Raw genomic sequence first — 18,167 nt, forward strand, 5'->3', positions numbered from 1 at the left:
GGTGTGTCCCCTGATTTATACACAGAGGGTAATGCCTAGTGTTCAGTAGCTGCTCCGTTCATATTTTCCAAATGCCTAAATACATTCATGAAGTGGGGTCTTTAAGGTTTTTTTTAAAAAATGTTATGCTTATGGTATATTGAGTCATGAAATTGTTTTTATAGGCCAAAATTTTTGTCAACTATCATTAATATAATATGGTTTGACTTGTAAATTAATATGGTTATTCAGAGGCCATTTTCAGTTAAAGTATTAAAAGATGTAAACATGCCCATACTCTTGCTATTTCTTTGTCTAAGGATAAGTTAATAGATACATACATACATACATACATACATATAAATAGATAGATATAGATATAGACAAATATAAATAACAATATGCAGAAGGGTGGCCAAACTCACAGCCTTATTCATAATTTAGTAATAATAAAGAAGATTTAAAAAGGAAAGATTGAAATGGCCTAAATGTCTATTATAAAAGAACAAGCAAATTAAATTAGGGTACATCCATCTACTGGAGGTTTAAGAATATGTGTTAACAGGGAACATTTTACCCCATGAAGTTAAGAGAATTACATTATGTAACAGTGCATATGATTCTCTATCTGTCTCTCTCTATCTCTCTGTCTCTCTCTCTCCCACACACACACAGGTCGATAAGAAGTCCAGCAGGATACATACCAACATATTAACAATGTTTAAATTCTGGATGGAGGGGTTATTCATGATTTAAATGAATATACATTCATGCTACAAGGAAATGTACTATATTGTACTATAAGGAAAAGTCCTTGGAGAATCTTAACTGCTAGAACCCATTAAAATTGCAGATAAATGTATGTTTACATAGTTAGATGGCAGATAAATAAAGACGAGAGAAATAGAATTATAATTCAATTGAAATCTATACCTTAGACCTTCCAAATTACAAGCAACTTCTGTTTAATCAGTTATATAACAGAGTTCTTGATTCTATCACTGAAGTCTGGGATAGTAAGTGTGAAGTTCTACAATTTAAAATAAATGAATCTCTGTTTTAAACTAAAATGGCTGAGAAAAATCAAGTGAAGCTTTCCTGATATCACACTGTGGTGCTTTTAGGAATTAGGAGCATTACCTATAGGGACATCCAATACCTCTTTCTCCAAGATCAAGGCACATTTGAGCTTTATAACAAAGTTTTTAAAATTTTGTCTTTAAAAATTTTTTAATGTTTATTAATTTTTGAAAGAGAGAGACACAGAATGTGAGCAGGAGAGGGTCAGAGCAAGAGGGAGACACAGAATCCGAAGCAGGCTCCAGGCTCTCAGCTGTCAGCCAGAGCCCGATGCGGGGCTTGAACTCACAAATGGGGATATCAGACCTGAGCCGAAGTTGGACGCTTAACCAACTGAGCCACCCAGGCGCCCCCCAAATTTTATCTTTAATAGCTCCCTAGATATGTTTTTGCAGTAATATCTTAGAGTTATAACCTTATTCTTTCCAAAGTATAACAAGAACCTGAAGAAGCACCAGTGACCAGACAGTGTAGCTCCAGCCATGCATATACTGGGGGCTCAGTAAATATTAGTGCCCCTTTTCACCCCCAGCCAAGAAGCCACTAGAACTTTGTATACTCAAGAACCCCTTGGGTCAAGATATGTTTACTCTGACATTCCATCCAATGTACCCGTTTGTGTCAAATTCCATTAAACACTGCAGAAGAGCTTTAAAAACTTATGGGTGAGATTAGCAGCCTCCATCCGAAGGGCTGGCTGTGAATGAGGTCTGAGAGAGTGGTGGGGACAGTCTCCCCTCAGCACCTTGCCAGTGACCTTCTGCTTCCTAGCTCCTCTGAGGTGAGAGTATGTGCAGCCAGCCACCTACCTGTGCCTTACTCGGAATGGCCCCCAAATGTGAAACTTCTGAAATGCAAAAAAAGCATCGTTTACATGGAGCGATCAGTAAGAGCTTTTCCTTCTTCTGTTCACACTTTCCAGTCTTACTTGAAGATGCAGGAACAGGGTAGGAATCCAGTGAAAATCATTCAGACCCTCTTGGTGCCTGGAAGGTTCTGCACCGTTCTGAATTGGCTTGGGGAGGGCACCCTGCCGTGGGATGTCCCCATTCACCCAGCACCAGAGCACCTTAGTGCTGTCCCTTAGCACTTGCAGCTTGTATCACAACTTTTTTGAGGTTCTTTTATTGAGCTCTGTATTTCGGCAGGGCAGCCAGTTGAGATGCTCCACCTCATCACCTAAACAGTGATATTTTCTGTGGCTCGAACTTACGTTGCAGCTGTGGTTAACGCTGTGCATGTTTACATGACGATTGATGCATGGATACCTTTTCAACAGCATCTGGGAGACTTGGGTCAGCCAAACCCTCAGCAAGGTGCTGTAAATCTTTTTGAGTCAGCACTAAGACCAAAAGAATCTTTTTTTTTTCTCTCTTCCTGTTAATGCATCCGAATTAAGCCATTCAACAGGGATAAAAGTGAAGTGCTGTAAAAGTTTTGCAGAAATAGGGAGGGGCTGTGTTCAGCTTTGAGTCATTGCGACCAGGCTTGTCTTACTCTCCACCTTTTATCCCAAATGCTTCATAGGGCTGTCTGCAAACGTTCCTTTGCTTTGAATTATGGCCTGGGAAGAGAGGTTTTGGCCAGTGGAAGAGGGGACAAATGGGTGACTACAGGGGTGCCTGGGTGGCTTAGTCGGTTAAGTGTCCAACTTTCGCTTAGGTCATGATCTCGCGGTCCGTGGGTTCAAGCCCCGCATCGGGCTCTGTGCTGACTGCCAGCTCAGAGCCTGGAGCCTGTTTCAGAGTCTGTGACTCCCTCTCTCTCTGACCCTCCCCTGCTCACCCTGTCTCTCTCTCTCCTGGAAATAAATACCATTAAAAAAAATTAAAAAAAAAAAAAAGAAAGGTGACTACAGACCCCTTTGGGTCACTAATAAATAAGGGAAACTCTTGGCTATTGTGATGCTGGATCTAGAATAGTCTCCTGGGTTTAATCTGTCCCCACGGACCAGAACGTGACGGCATTATGGTTGGGGACTTGTGAAATCATTTATTCCATGCTTATCACACTTAATCTTTTATAATACCCCTTTTTCATTTTTTATTGATAGCATTTATGTGCCAGGTGCAGTTTAAGAATTAAGGATCAAAAAAGAAAGTAAAACCCTAGCTCCTTCCCCTCAAAGGGGAAGTGAGAAGCACGTGGTGAAGAAGAGAAATCACCATGTAGCAAATGAGGCAACTGTGACCCCCACCCCCGGTCTGTATGTGAGCTGCCCTTATTTTTTCCATGTGAAGTCACATCTGAAAGGCTGCTTTAGGAACAGTGCTGCCATGTGAAGGTATGGTATTATTATTAAGGAACTGGATGCTTATGAAATTTTGAATCCTCCCTAGACTAAATACATTAATCCGTGTCTAAGTTCTTCGGGGTTTGGTCATCTGCCCTCATCATAAACATTTTATTCCCCTCAAAATGCAGTTTTTATATCTCCAATTTGACCTAAAGCATAGAGAGTCAAATAAAATACAATAAAATAAGGGAAGCCTGCTATAGTTATCAGACCCCAGAAAAGCTTACGTCTGCAAGTGTTAGTCTGGCTTGATTTGAGCTGGACTACTGGAAAACCACAGAGAGACAGGAAAATTCTGTAGTTTGTCCAAGAAAGCTTTGCCCTTCAGTTTAGGTGTTACTAAATACTTCAAATTGGAGAAAATGATATCTATCTATCTATCTATCTATCTATACACATTTGGAATGTCTGATACTTACTGCATTCTTTAAGTGTGCATTGATTGCTTTTCAGCTGGTTCAGATTTAAAACTCATGGATCCTGCTTTGTGCCAAGAAATTAGTCAGACATTCTTAAACGCGAATGCAGTGTTCACAGTATCAGTAAAAAGCACGATTCTGAAGGATAGGCTTGGCTATTCCAGAACTGTCTTACATCAGCCTCTCCCCATGGCCTCGAGGGGTGGGGGGTGGAGGGTGGGGAGGCTGAGCCTGAGTTACTCTATCTGGGGCCTGGAAACTCCCCATGGAGCTCTTCATCTAACCAATTTCAAGTTTCTGTGTGGAAGACAGAGCACCCCCACAGATATTTTTTTGAGCCAAGAACTCAAGCTTCAAAAGGGGTCTCATCAGAAAAAAAAAAAAAAGAAAAAATCGTGACGTCTGAGAGAGTCAGATAACAATACTTGGAAAAGTGGCTCCCGATCTCTGGGGAGAACAGAGGATGCACAGGAAGGACATTCAGGAAGTTTGTAGCTTGCCTCCTTCTCCTGTGTGTGACCCAGATGACAAGCATATGCCTGCCCCTCCTTCCTGGTGGCTACTAAGTGAAAAATCGCCATGAGGAAAACACTCATTGTTTCACAGAAGCGGAATAGAGGAGTGCTGTGTGGAGTGGCCTGTGTGCCTTTAGCTGTCAAACTACATAGTTACCTAGTTGTTACCTATTGACCTCAGGAAAAATAATAAAGACTAGTTGCATAGTGTCCAGTTTGTGTTTTCTAGTCAGCTAATAGTTAGCCTTATAGATTCCTGCTGTTGCAGATCTTCCCATGAGACCCTTGTCTTCTGCTCCAGCAAGAACATCTCAAGTCATGATGGCTGTTAACCTATGCAAGCTGGTCCTAGAGGATGGGGGTATCTGCTGAAGGTGCAAAAAATAGCCCGGACTCAATTCTTTTCATTAAATCTGGCTTCCGGTTTGGTTCAGTTATTTCTTTTTTCTTAAAAGCAGAGTATCAGAGGGGAAAATGCACAAGTTAGCATCAAATGGAAGTCGGGATTATTGAGGTTTCTACCTAGTTGGGCTCATTGTAACCTGCCTTCCTCTCTAGTTGATTTATTGGGCTCAGATTTTCAAAGCCCCCTCTTTTAACGTGTTCCATCTGCCTGATTGAACTGAGATTTTCCAGGTGCTAAGACGGCCACCAGAAATATGTCCCATCTAGTGGTGCACCGGGAGATTTGACATTCAACCAGATACTCAAGGAAAACCACCTGCTTTGGCGTATTCTCTGGTTTCCATGGCGTAAATACCCTGGCCATGGGTGACTCCAGGCTGTGAACATGATGCTACTGACCGGGGAGTTTAGGAAGAGACCCTGAGCAGATGTCTGTTACTTCCAGCTCACCCCTGCTCCCCAGGCTGTGGTCAGCCAAAAAAATTGTGTCTAAGGGTCAGACCGTGACCTTGTGCATCCTCACTCAAGCTGACATTGGAAGACACTTGTTCTCTGTACCTTTCCCATTACAGGTCTCTACCCTCGAATGCAAACTGAATCAGAGAGGGGATCCTGAGGACATAGTTCCTAATATCTGAAATGAAAAAAATTGATATCAGTGTTTCTTTAAGTAAAACTAGCAGCCAGTTGAAGAGGATGTGGCTCACTTCGAATGAAGGAAGGGCACCACAGAGCCAAACTTTAGTTCACAATTCATCACCCACCTTGAATGTGGCTCAAAAAAATTTACAAACCTCTAAGTTTCACTTCATAATTAATAAATCCTTCATATATATACTTAGCACGTTTATCCTTAAGTCCTTTTAAGGATTTATCCTTTTAAATCTGTAGCACTTTTATTTCCTTAACCCTATTCTCTTCTTTATTTTCTCCATAGTATGCATGCATGTATAAGTATGTATATGTATACGGCCTGATGATATTTATTATTTCTCCCCCAGTAGATGTAAGACTCATGTTTACTGCTCTGTTACCACTGCTTAGCATGAAATATGGCTTCATAAAGCCTATTGAATAAATTGAATGAATACCTTACTTTTACTTGTTTTCATAGGTATTATTAAATAATGAGTGCTTTCTATACCACGATATTAACCCAAAGAAATTATCAGGTATTTAACAGCAAAGATAACTAAAATAATTACACAATGAATCATTTATAAATATACATTGTTCTCAGGAATAAGGTAATCTTGAAATAAAATTTTTAAATGTATGACAGACGAGAGGAGATTTTTGTACATTAAACATTTTATGACATGATAAAATTTATAGCAACTGTAATGAAAATGAGGAACTACAAGCTACCCAGCTCTCCATATAATAAATAGGTATTATGATCTTTTGTCTGCACTTTATATTTGACCCATGCTCAGAGGAAACGAACTCAATTGCTCAGAGGAAACGAACTCAATTGCTGCTATTGCAATTTTAAGCTACATAGCTTCATAAGTTTTTCTTTTTCATAAAATTTCCAGCTATCAAAATGTCTGCCAGTGTTTATTTAATTTTTACAAGTGAACATCAGTCTTTGGCATACACTTCTGGCAATCAGGAGTTTGTAGTTAGCTTAAAGAAAGCCACAAACCATACAAAGGAACTGTAATGTTATAAAAGACACCCAAAGGAGCATAAAAGTGAAAATCCTCATCCTACGAAACTAAGCATCCTCCATTGAGATGCTTGCCAGTGTTCTATAAATACTGGCAAATCAGAAACCTGAAATAACTGTTTTCTTCTTCCTCCTCTCAGAGGAATATTATAAGTGCACTTTTAGTGGAGAAAATACAGTTGTGTTTAAAAAGATCTCGTGGGTCAACTTTGCATTTCATTATTCCACCGCCTATTTTGTGCGTGTGGCATACCCCAGGGACCAGTAGCATAGGAAATGACAAGACCCCTCACACACGATTCACGTCCTCATGTGTATCTTTAAGGGACAGCCTCATAAACACCAACCTGAATACTTTAATACACTTGGTAAGCTCTTTCTGAAGTGCTTAAGTTTAAATGAATAAAAGTATTTATGGGTTTAACCTAACTACACATTCTGTGCCTTTCCCCTAAGATAATTTTAGGAGAGTTTTGGCAAACAGGCACTAAAAGGAAAAGTATGTACAACATGGTACCGTGAAACCAACCACAAAACACAGTGATGCACCAAATTAAAAAGAGAAATGATGAAGCTTACTGGTACATTTTAGTGTGTGTGTGTGTGTGTGTGTGTGTGTGTGTGTGTGTGTGTGTAAGGAGAAATTGGGCTGTGGTTATTCTGTGCAGTCAAGGTTCTCAGGCTCCTGAGCACTGCCTGGGACATCATACATTGAAATGCTAGTCAAGAGCCTTATCTACCACTCAACCTTGTGGCAGACACTGTGCAGATGCTTTGAATACATGTGCTCATTGGATTTGTTCGAAGATGCTGCTGATCACATTGTATAGTTGACTTGAGTAACCTGGAGACCCACCCACAGTGAGTGGGTATTGGAGATAGTATTGGAGAAGGGATTCAAGGCGAAGTTTATTTTGCTGCTGGAGCTGAGGTGCTGCTATCGGCCCTGCTGAAATTTCAGATACTTCATCTTTGGTTTTGAGGGGAAACTGACACCCAAAATGGAGAGAAATTAGCATCGTTGGTACTGTCTAGTCAAAATATATGAAATAGCAGGCTAGTTTAAGAAAGGAGAAAAGCTGTATGTCATTGACTGTGAAATGTAAAGTTTTATATTTGAGGCCTAGAAAATAAGGACACGTGATTTAAATATTAACTTAGGAAGATGTGGTGACATATAAGGACCAAGATTGCCAGGCTCCTGACGCCTTTTTTAAGGTGTCTCTAACTTGGTCTTCTGCCTCACTCAGCTCAGGCCATACCTCTAATGGGCTGCTCTTGAACAAAAGTTGTGACCCTCCCCATTCCCTAGAGCTGAACACCCTCAGGGGTGAATAGCAGATTAAAAATTTTAACAATTAGCACTTTCTAGTGATTTTCTACTCATTAGTTGATTCCCTATAGATCTTTATCTCATTAAATGTTTATGTCAAGCCATATCATGCAGTTCCTATAAGAATGAGAAGGATGGAATTTTATACAAGCATCTAAGAGTTTCAGGTGAACTAGGGAATTGACACGTTATTTTATTTTTAAAATCAATTTCAGAGCATATTATGGGACCAATGCAGACATATCCCCTCATTCTAAGCTTTCCACAAGAAAGACTGTTCTTCATAATAAAGAACATGGCCAGATCCTTAAGTATCTTCTCATTTGTGGAAACCAGATGACTTTATTTGAATAATTTCAGTATTCTACATAATACCACTCCCTGGAAAAAGTAACCTATATATGGATGTGTAGTGTCTGCAGTTCTCGAAGGAGGCAGTCAACCAGGATGCTCTTTTGTGCATCCATCGCTTACATTCCCTGCTCGCTTCCTTCTTTAAAGAGTGTTGTATGAACTGCCTCTACTGCAGACACAGTCTACAGATTCTCCCTCGTCTGTCTCCTATGACCTCACAGTCCTCTGCCTGCTCAGAGCCTTCTCTTCTGGCTACCAAGGAATCTGGCAGTATCCTTCCTGCCTGTGTCTTCAACCTCTGCTCNTGCCTCCTCCCACCCCCTTCTCATCCCTCCCCACCTCAAAAAGTCCTGGCTTTTAAAGAAGTCTGCCCTCACCACCTCCACTTCCTGACCATCCATCCATATAGTTCTCAGTCACTCCTCTTTCGCGCGATCGTTTGTGTAATTCTACTGAGACTTTTCTACACACTTTACCTGCCTTCTCCAACAGCTAAAATACGTGAATGCCCTCTTGTCAAAGTTGGTCCCTCTACTATATTTGATTCCCTTTTTCCTCTCTTTTCACATTCATTTACCTTCTTTATTTCTTAACTCGGTCATCTCTCTGAAATTGCTCTTTAAAAGTTATTAATTTCTCCCCGTCTCCATCTCTGATGATCTGTCTTATGTCTCTAAATACTCTTGCTGAAGAAGCGGCAAAAATAATTTGGCTTCGTGGAAACCTGGATTTGGATGAGTGGGTCACATCAACTACAATTTCAGTTAAGTTATATAAAGGTTCTGAGTCTCATTATCTCCTCAGTCTCTATTAAAATTTAAAATTTAAAGTCATAGTATTCTAATGCCTTTAATAATGTATATAAACATTTAATAATCATTGCATGTTTAGGCTATTTCTAGTTATCAGGATGGGTAATTGCCAGGTATTTTCAGATCCTAAGTATTCCTAGAACTTTTCTGCGATGAGGACCGTGTGCCCCAAAAGACACTGAGCCACGGGGAGTTGGGTCTCTTCCCTCCCTGTCAGTCACTTTCCACACATGTGCACGTGCACACACATACACACACACTCACACTCCTGTTGTCAATTGTTTCTGAGGATTGGAGTGGATGTGGAAAGATCTGGAAGGCAGGAAGGGCAGGGGAGGGCAGGGTGATGGTGACAATGACAGGGCCAGCAATCTGGCCTCCTCAGAGGCATTCTGTGCAGGGAAGTGTTACTACCACTTCCTGTTCTATATGGATCTGTGTTTCTGAACCAGGGCGAGTATGGTGGGAAGAGAATGGAACATGCTTTTACCTTCTGAAGGGCTGACTGGTTTGTTTGGTTTCCATGGGAAACAGATGCACAGAACACTACATGCTGAGTTTCACAATTCGTGTCAGTTGACCTACTTGTGAAAGTTTCTCTTAGATCCTTGAAAATAGATTTACCCTGTGTGTGTGTGTGTGTGCATGTGGGTGCGTGCGCACACACATGCATTTGTGTTCCCTGGAATTTGGTAGACGAGACATCACAGACTGCCAAGTAGATCCTATCTTTTTTTAAAAAGGATTTTATTTTTTCAAGTAATCTCTACACCCAGTGTGGGGCTTAAACTCACAGCCCTGAGATCAAAAATCACACGCTCCCCTGTCTGAGTCAACCAGGCACCCTGGATCCAATCTTAAACCAGAAATTTTGTGCTTAACAATTAATTTTAAAAATCCATTATTTGATGAGGGGATTAATTATTTAGGAGCTACATTTCATTTTAAGAGTATTTGAAGATAATATCTCAAAAGGAAATCTTTCACAGTGATATAACACCCTCCATTCATAGAGAGAGTGGCATACTTGTGAATAGACTTGTTGAATATGTCTGAATAGGCTAGTTTTAGTCTCCACAAAGAATGAGTACTGGTAATGGATTTTGTTGCATACTGACCAGTCAGCTCAGATGACAGCATGAAACATGTGTTATGCTAATTCACAATCTCCTGGATATGAGATATTTGAATACAAAGAAACAAATGTAATATTTGTTCCCCCCCTACTGGGACAACAAACTTGTAAACTGAAAAACTGAAGGAGCTAATATGATAGAAATTAGTTAATAATGCAGACATTCATCAGTTCTGTTCAAGAAAATAAAGCAATTAGGTATTCAAATTTTTAACCTAAAAAGCAAATTTATTTCCTGCAGGCATACCATATTTGGGATTATGAACCCTAATATATAAAGTATTGTTATAAATCAATAAGATAAAAGACAAACATCTAATAGGCAAGTGGGCAATGAGCGTGAACAAGCAATTCATAATAGAAAATATTAAAATCTCAGAAACCTAGGAAATTTTATTTAATTTCATTACTAATTAGGAAAATGTAAGTTAAAATAAAATGTTTTATAGAAGGTAAAAGGAATTCAATCAATTACAAGTATCTGAATAAAATTTGGGGGTAACATTTTTATTAATATCAAACATTATGCATATGTATACATAATATATGCATATACTTTAATATGCAGTATAGATATACAGTGTATATTAATACATATTAATGTATATGCATAGATCATGACACCATAACTCTGCTTCTAAGAATTTGTCTTAATTGAACAAATTTTCAAAGACACATCAAAAGGTATTCAACACATGCTTATGGTTATTAGCAAAAATATAGATATAACATATATTAATAATGACTTACATTTTTTGAAAAATTATGGAATACTATATGGACAATAAAATGGTTACATGCCTATATTTATTGACATGGAAAGAGTTATATATTACTAAGTGATTAAAGGAGGTTTCAACATAGGATGACCCTATTTTATATGTACAAGTATGACTGTGAGAGTCTTACAGTGTTGTGGGGGGAGTGTTTTTGTAAAAATAAAAGATTATAAGTATTTTCATGTTTTGTGATGATCTATGGTTGACCCTTAAACAACAACACAGGTTTGAACTATAGCGTTCACTTATACATGGATGGTTTTTGGTACAGTACAGTACTGTAAATGTATTTTCTCTTCTTTATAATTTTCTTAATAACATTTTATTTTCTCTTGCTTACCTTATTGTAAGAACACAGTATAGAATACAGGCAACATACAAAATAGGTGTTAATGTCATCGGTAAGGCTTCTGTTCAGTAATAAGTTATTAGTAGCTAGGTTACTGGGGAGTGAAAAGTTATATATGGATTTTCAAATGCATGTGAATCAATGCCCCTAACCCCCACATTGTTCAAGGGTCAACTGTATGTTATTTTACAAATAAGGGGAAAAAATAAAGTTGTTTATTTTGAAAAGCATACTGTTGATCGTGTGTTCTATATATGCCACCATATTGTTCATGAGAATGATAAATTCCGGCCCTTAGCATTCATGAATGATCATCTCTAGATAGTGGAAAATTAAGACCTATTATGAAAAGAACTGACAAAGAGTAAGTGTAATGAAAACCAAAGTATGCAACTGAATGACATTTATTGTGTACATAAAGGGGGGTGTCCTCTATTTACGACAGATCAAAAGATGATGGGCATTACAAGAATATTAGGTAGAAGGGAAAATTATGTTTTAGAAAATATATGTAATTTAATATGAAAATTATTAAATAAGGGATGGTGAAGAATTTTTTCCTTATCTTTATCTTTTACAATGACTTTTAATCAATTAATAACAAATCTCATCTGGGAATTAGGATGCCAAAAATTTTACAGATCTTTCCATTTAACCCAAAGTGCTACAGGTGTGCCCAGTGGCTGGAAAACTGCATTACTTGGGTTCATGTCATTCATTAGAACAGCCATTTCTTTGGTTTAATAGACTTTAGCTACAATTCAACACAAGAGCATCTTCATATTTGCAGTGAAATGTTACTGCTGGCCACTTGAGAAGGATCTATTTTTCTCCTAGAATTTCAGATTATGTTCAACATTAGATGCATGGTAAAATTTGGACTTGTAGCATCGATGTGAACATCTCTCAAGAGTTAAAAATAACGTAAATGAAGCTTCCATCAGAAAACTTATAAGGGATATAATTTCTTGGTATTTGTGTTTGATCGCCGAGTTCTGTGCCAGGTCACACATTCAGCTGCCTGGCAGCCCCTGCAATATATAAAAAGTACTTCCATTTTTATAGGAATGTGCTGGCAAAAATCTACCACTTCTATGAATTATTAGTCCTTTTCTGCTAATTATTTTGAAAAAAAAAAGCAGAGGTGTAGGTCCAGGTTCAAGTGGCTCTTAACATCTGAGACATACTTGGTCTAAAACTGTTCAATTAGAAGAAAATCTCTGCCTCATATGGCCACCAGGCCTACCACTGCATTATGAAGCCTCTGGGAAAAACCATGTTACTTTCTTTTTGTATTAGACATTGAGCAACAGATTGAAGGAATGATTGATAAAAGTAATGGCTGAGGAAACATGATAATAAAATGAGTAACCAATTTACGACAGAAAGGTAGAGATTTTTGCATATTCCATGACATCTATGAAAAACAGAAAATTACAAACTGAAAAGGACCTGTTGGAAACCCTGGAACTCAGATTTTCAACCAACAGGCATAGTTCTGTGATTTTAAGCTGCTACTAATAAACAAATTCGAAGAAGTAAAAATTAATCAGCCCTGTCCCATCATCTTCAGGCTACATATCGGCGTGTGGCCTTCTGTCTATGTTCATTTGCATAAATTGAACTCCTGCAGGTCACGCTGAGTGCTAAACAGAATTAACACAGTTTTGGAAACTCAAGGTCTTAGATGAAAGGTCATATGGGAAGGTGTTTGATGACATATATTCTACTGGAGTCTCTCCTATGCTTCTAAAATTAATAATCAGACACACAGAACTTTGTGGAATTAAAAACTTGGTTTGAATTCCATACTGTAGTCAGACGAGGGTGAGAGACAAATGATAACAAGCAGAGTAAGGAAAGGAAAATGAAGAAGGAAGGAAAGGCAAGAAGACCTCCCCCAAAGGATCACAAAGCAGTGAGTAAAGAAGTTCAGAACTTTGACTCTGGGCCCTAAATCTAGATTGCCCTGTCTCCTGGGCCAGGGAGCCCCAGCAGAATCCACCCATTGGCTTGGGGAAGATCGTTCCCAAGAAAAGAGGTTTCCGTAACTTCTCTCTCCTTTGGAAAAGAACAGGAGCTTGGAGCATCAGAGGCCAATAGGAGAATGGGGTTAGGAGGTGTCTTGTTTGTTCTGTAAAGGAGCGATTGCTGATTGATTTATTTGAGAACTTCTCTGCCTGGTGGTGCTCCCCTGGACGGTCTGTGCTTCAGGATGCTGTAGGGCATTTTGTTAACCTTGGGCACAGACAGCATAGATACAGGAACTTGCTCTACAGACTGAATGGCCTTGACTTTTGGTTTGTCCGCAGCTTCCGGACGCTGTCATACCCCGTTCCAGATTTCAGTTCTGTTGCTGGATGTTGGTACTATCAGGGGCAATTTTTAGAAGTGAAGAATCATAACTCGTTATTTCTGACTTCATCTACAATCTGAAGGGAAAAATCCCTCTAGGCCTTGTATCTGATCTTCTATGCTATATGTTGTTCTTTTTGTTGGTGCTCTCCTTTGCTTTCCCCTGAAGAATGGAACATGGTTTAGACTTCTCCACATTATAAATCTCATTTGAAAAGTGTTGAATCAAGGAAGTCTGCCAGTCACTTTTGTTTTCCCTACTTTTCTCTCTCCCTGTTGGACTGCTCCGGCAAAGGAGAATAATATTACCTTACCATGTAAAACATGGTTAATGACTTTAAAAGAATTCCCCAACAACTGAATAATGAGCTGCCAAAAATATTCTTGGTGCCAGAGGGATCTGGATATGTCTGTTTCATTTATTGTGTGTTTCTCATTTCATCATGACTAAGTGCTCACAAAAGACATAAAAACCCAAACCTCTAGGGTATGTAGTGCTGGAGGGCAGAACCCGTATTTTAATACATTCAGTCCTATACCTAACACAGTAAGTATCCACAGCAAATGATGATGAATGCCAGTTGTATGTAAGATGCTCAGAGTATCAGTTAAGTTACTGTCTAGCCACTAGAAGGAAGTCATTCTTCTATCATCTCTATTGTGCTTGGTTGAGTAGCTGAAGAAAATTCATTCCAAGGAGCACTGGGAGTCTTGCACCAAAAACTTTTATCCTGTTGTGCTCATTTGAGTGAGTTTACTTCACTAAGAAATGTGAAGATGGAACCTATTTCTTCTTTTAAAATTTTTAAATGTTTCTTTTTGAGAGAGAGAGAGGAGGGGAGGGGCAGAGAAAGAAGGAGACACAGAATACAAAGCAAGCTCCAGGCTCTGAGCTGTCAGCACAGAGCCCGATGCGGGCCTCAAACTCATGAACTGCAAGATCGTGACCTGAGCTGAAGTCAGATGCTTAACTGACTGAGCTGCCCAGGTGCCCCTGGAACCTATTTCTTAACTAAAGATTCATGTTTTAAGAGCCCAAAAGTACAGTATCGCAAAGTCATTTGTTTTTATTTTGCCTTGATAATAGATTGCATCTATTTTCTTAAAAACTTATTTAAAAAATGAAATTAGGGATGCACTCAGCAGATCTGGGAAAAAATGAAACTGTAGAAAAAAATGTAAAGGTGCTTTCTCACTGGAAGCAAGTGAAGGAGAATAGCTTCTGGACCCCCTTAGAAACCGTTCCTCTAGCCTCCCCTAGACCCTTCCCACTTGGTCTGAGCTCAGACTGTCTGGTTCTTACTTGGCAGGAGACTCAATCTCTCCCACTTCTCTGTTTGGGCCAGGCCGTTGCCAGCTGTCTTTGAATACAATGTGGTTTCTGACTCAGGTTCTGTTATGTTTTGCCAGGGTCTTAATTGCTAGTATCTCAGGGGCAGGATAATTGTCTTCCAATTCCTGAGATAGGGATTTTGAATTGTCTTGCCTGTGACTCACAGGACAGATGACATTCATATGGGCCCACTCCCCTGGACCAGGAGCCATGGACATTCCTGGACTGGTTAACTAAAATTCCGTGACTCCTACTTCTGCTCAGCAAAGCATACTGGAATTCAATTGGATAAGAGTGACTACATCCAAGGAGATAAGCCTGAATCTGCTTTAAATCTGTGTGTGTGCATGTGTGTTTGTGATTCATAACAAAAATGTAGTCCTTTATTATGTATAATACTTGCTTAAAATGCTTCCTCATAACCAAGTGGATGAGCCCAAGGCAAACATCATGTTCATGCTCCCTTGGGACTCAGTCCTCAGAGAGGGCCCAGGGAGACCACTGTTTAATCCCCTGCCTTTCCAGAAAGCCTAAGGCCTCTCTAGGAGACACTGAGTTGCCACTGGACATTAAAGCATCTGAGGCAGAATTCTCAAGAAAGACACAGCACCATCTTAGTTAACTGTGACTTGGGGGAAAACAAACAGGGTAGATAGACTTTATCTGCCTCTGGAGACCCAGTGTTGAATCTCCCATTTGCAGAAATCAATTGTACAGAAAGGCAGTGATTATCTGCTGCAATTAACAAGCAGTTGGGGTGCCTGGGTGGCTCAGTCTGTTAAGTGTCCGACTTTGGCTCAGGTCACGATATCACAGTTCATGAGTTTGAGCCCCATGTCGGGCTCTGTGCTGACAGCTCAGAGCCTGGAGCCTGCCTTGGATTCTGTGTCTCCCTCTCTGCTCCTTCCCTGCTCACACTCTGTTTCTCTCTTTCTCAAAAATAAATAAACATTAAAAAAAAACAACAAGCAGCTAATGCAAGGCATAACTCTTGAATTTAGGGCTAGGTGGGTGTTTACTGAACTGAAAATGTATTTGCCACTGACTCATGTAAAATGTCAAACCATGGATTTNCCCTCTCTGCTCCTTCCCTGCTCACACTGTTTCTCTCTTTCTCAAAAATAAATAAACATTAAAAAAAAACAACAAGCAGCTAATGCAAGGCATAACTCTTGAATTTAGGGCTAGGTGGGTGTTTACTGAACTGAAAATGTATTTGCCACTGACTCATGTAAAATGTCAAACCATGGATTAGTACGGACCCTTAACTTCTATTAATGCAGTTTTTGTTAAAGTGGTTTTTGATGAAAATTACCATTCTTCTGTCTATCAAGTACCTATAAGGTAGAGAAGAATTATTACATGAAAAAAATTATAGAAAATCATTTTTTAAACCCAGATGTTCTTTTATGGATTTAGATATACCACTCTTTAAATCACGTCACTGAAAACAGTATTTTTTGCATTCAAGAGACTGTTGATTTAAATGTTTGTCTTTAAAAAGGAAGAACTGGCTAAAATGAGCAAATCAGAGAACTCTAGATGCTGGCGAGGATGTGGAGAAACGGGCACCCTCCTACACTGTTGGTGGGAATGTAAACTGGTACAGCCCCTCTGGAAAACAGTGTGGAGGTTCCTCAGGAAACTAACAATAGAACTCCCCTATGACCCAGCAATAGCACTGCTAGGAATTTACCCAAGGGATACAGAAATGCTGATGCATAGGAGCACATGTACCCCAATGTTCATAGCAGCACTCTCCACAATAGCTAAAACATGGAAAGAGCCTAAGTGTCCATCAACAGATGAATGGATCAAGAAGATGTGGTTTATCTATACCATGGAATACTACATGGCAATGAGAAACAATGAAATCTGGCCATGTGTAGCAACATGGATGGACCTTGAGGGTGTTATGCTGAGCGAAATAAGTCAGGCAGAGAAGGACAAATATCATATGTTTGCACGTATAGGAGGATTAGGAGGAACTTGACGGAGGAACATGGGGGAGAAGAAGAGAGGAAATGGTAGGGGAGAGGGAGAGAGGCAAACCATGAGAGACTCTTGAATGCTGAGAAACAAACTGACGACTGATGGATGTGGGGAGGGAGGGGGGATGGGCATGGAGGAGGGCACTTGTGGGGATGAGCACTGGGTGTTATATGAAAACTATATAATATAGTTTTGACAATAAACTATTTGTAAGAAAAAAAATAAGTAAAACTATTTCTCCAAAAAAATAAAAAATAAAAAGGAAGAACTGTTATCTTTGTGTTTCAACACTGGTGAGATAAAGGCCTGTTGTTTAAGGAGTTGGACCTTGAGAGCACCATCTTGCTTTCCATGTGCCACATGAAATTAAAAGTTGCATTTTAGAGAGTACAACTTACAAGATGCTGTTGGATTAATTTAGACAGGAGAGTTTTACTCCTGTTATTCTGATACATACAGATGTTTAGAGAATGATTATGTGGCTTGCTGCATAACCAGAGGGAAGGGAGGTAGAGCTTTGTCCCATTGCTCGTTATGTTGAATGTTCTCTAAAAGGCCATTTGGGGACTGGAGGTGGAGAACAATGTGTTTGAGGGAAAACTCATCCCATTTAGCTGTAAAACCAAATATCTACCAGAGTGTGCAAAAACAGGACAAACCTAACTGCATGCTTGAGGTACATCAATTAATTCTGTTCTTTCATCTCGTTTATAGGCTCAACATGGGAGAAGACATTTCGGCAGATTGGCTTTGAAAGGTAAGCAGCATTTAGCATGGCTTTACTTTTTCTGTTCACCTGTCCTGTTTCGTTATAAGTAATTTACTAATGATAAATCAGTGGTCTCGCCACCGCTGCTATAGGGACTCTGTGCCCATGAGGAAGTCATCATTTTGCCCCCAGAGCCTCTGTTTCCTATAATTCACAGTAACCCTTTGAGTTATAAAATCCCTACCAGTGCATAGGGCGAACATGGAGATCAGATGGAGGAATTTATATGAAAATGTCTTTTAAATCAGGAAACGGCATCAAAGGTGAGTTGTCTAATTAGAGAATTATGGGAAGTCGTTTGCTCCTTTCTGGCTTTAACACTACATGTGTCCTATTAGTTGTAAGGTTTTAGCACAAAGAAATGTATATTGATATTGACATCTTCCCAATCATCAAAATTGTTAGATCTTAGTCACTGCAAGTTAGTAGGTGAGATCATGTCACTCCTAGCTAAAAGCAGCTCTACGCCAGCATCTCCCCAAAAGAAAACAAAATGGAGTTATTATAACATCAAAGTAGAGGTAGTGTTAATAAGGTCACTCACCGACCTGCCTTGGAACTGAGTGGCAGCCTGTGTGACAGATCTGTCC

General features: G+C 39.5%; 1 protein-coding gene across 1 annotated transcript in view; it reads left to right on the forward strand.

Annotated features, from left to right (window-relative positions):
- PIEZO2 (piezo type mechanosensitive ion channel component 2) overlaps positions 1 to 18,167 on the forward strand; it is a 446,101-nt gene that overhangs the window by 192,423 nt on the left and 235,511 nt on the right. Inside the window, exon 4 of the mRNA XM_077778264.1 lies at positions 17,523 to 17,565. Coding sequence (XP_077634390.1) covers positions 17,523 to 17,565 — 43 coding nt within the window. The remainder of the gene's footprint in view (positions 1 to 17,522; positions 17,566 to 18,167) is intronic.

This window comes from Crocuta crocuta, unplaced genomic scaffold (assembly GCF_008692635.1).
Source record: "Crocuta crocuta isolate KB4526 unplaced genomic scaffold, BGI_CrCroc_1.0 scaffold26, whole genome shotgun sequence".
NCBI classification, from domain to species: Eukaryota; Metazoa; Chordata; class Mammalia; order Carnivora; family Hyaenidae; genus Crocuta; species Crocuta crocuta.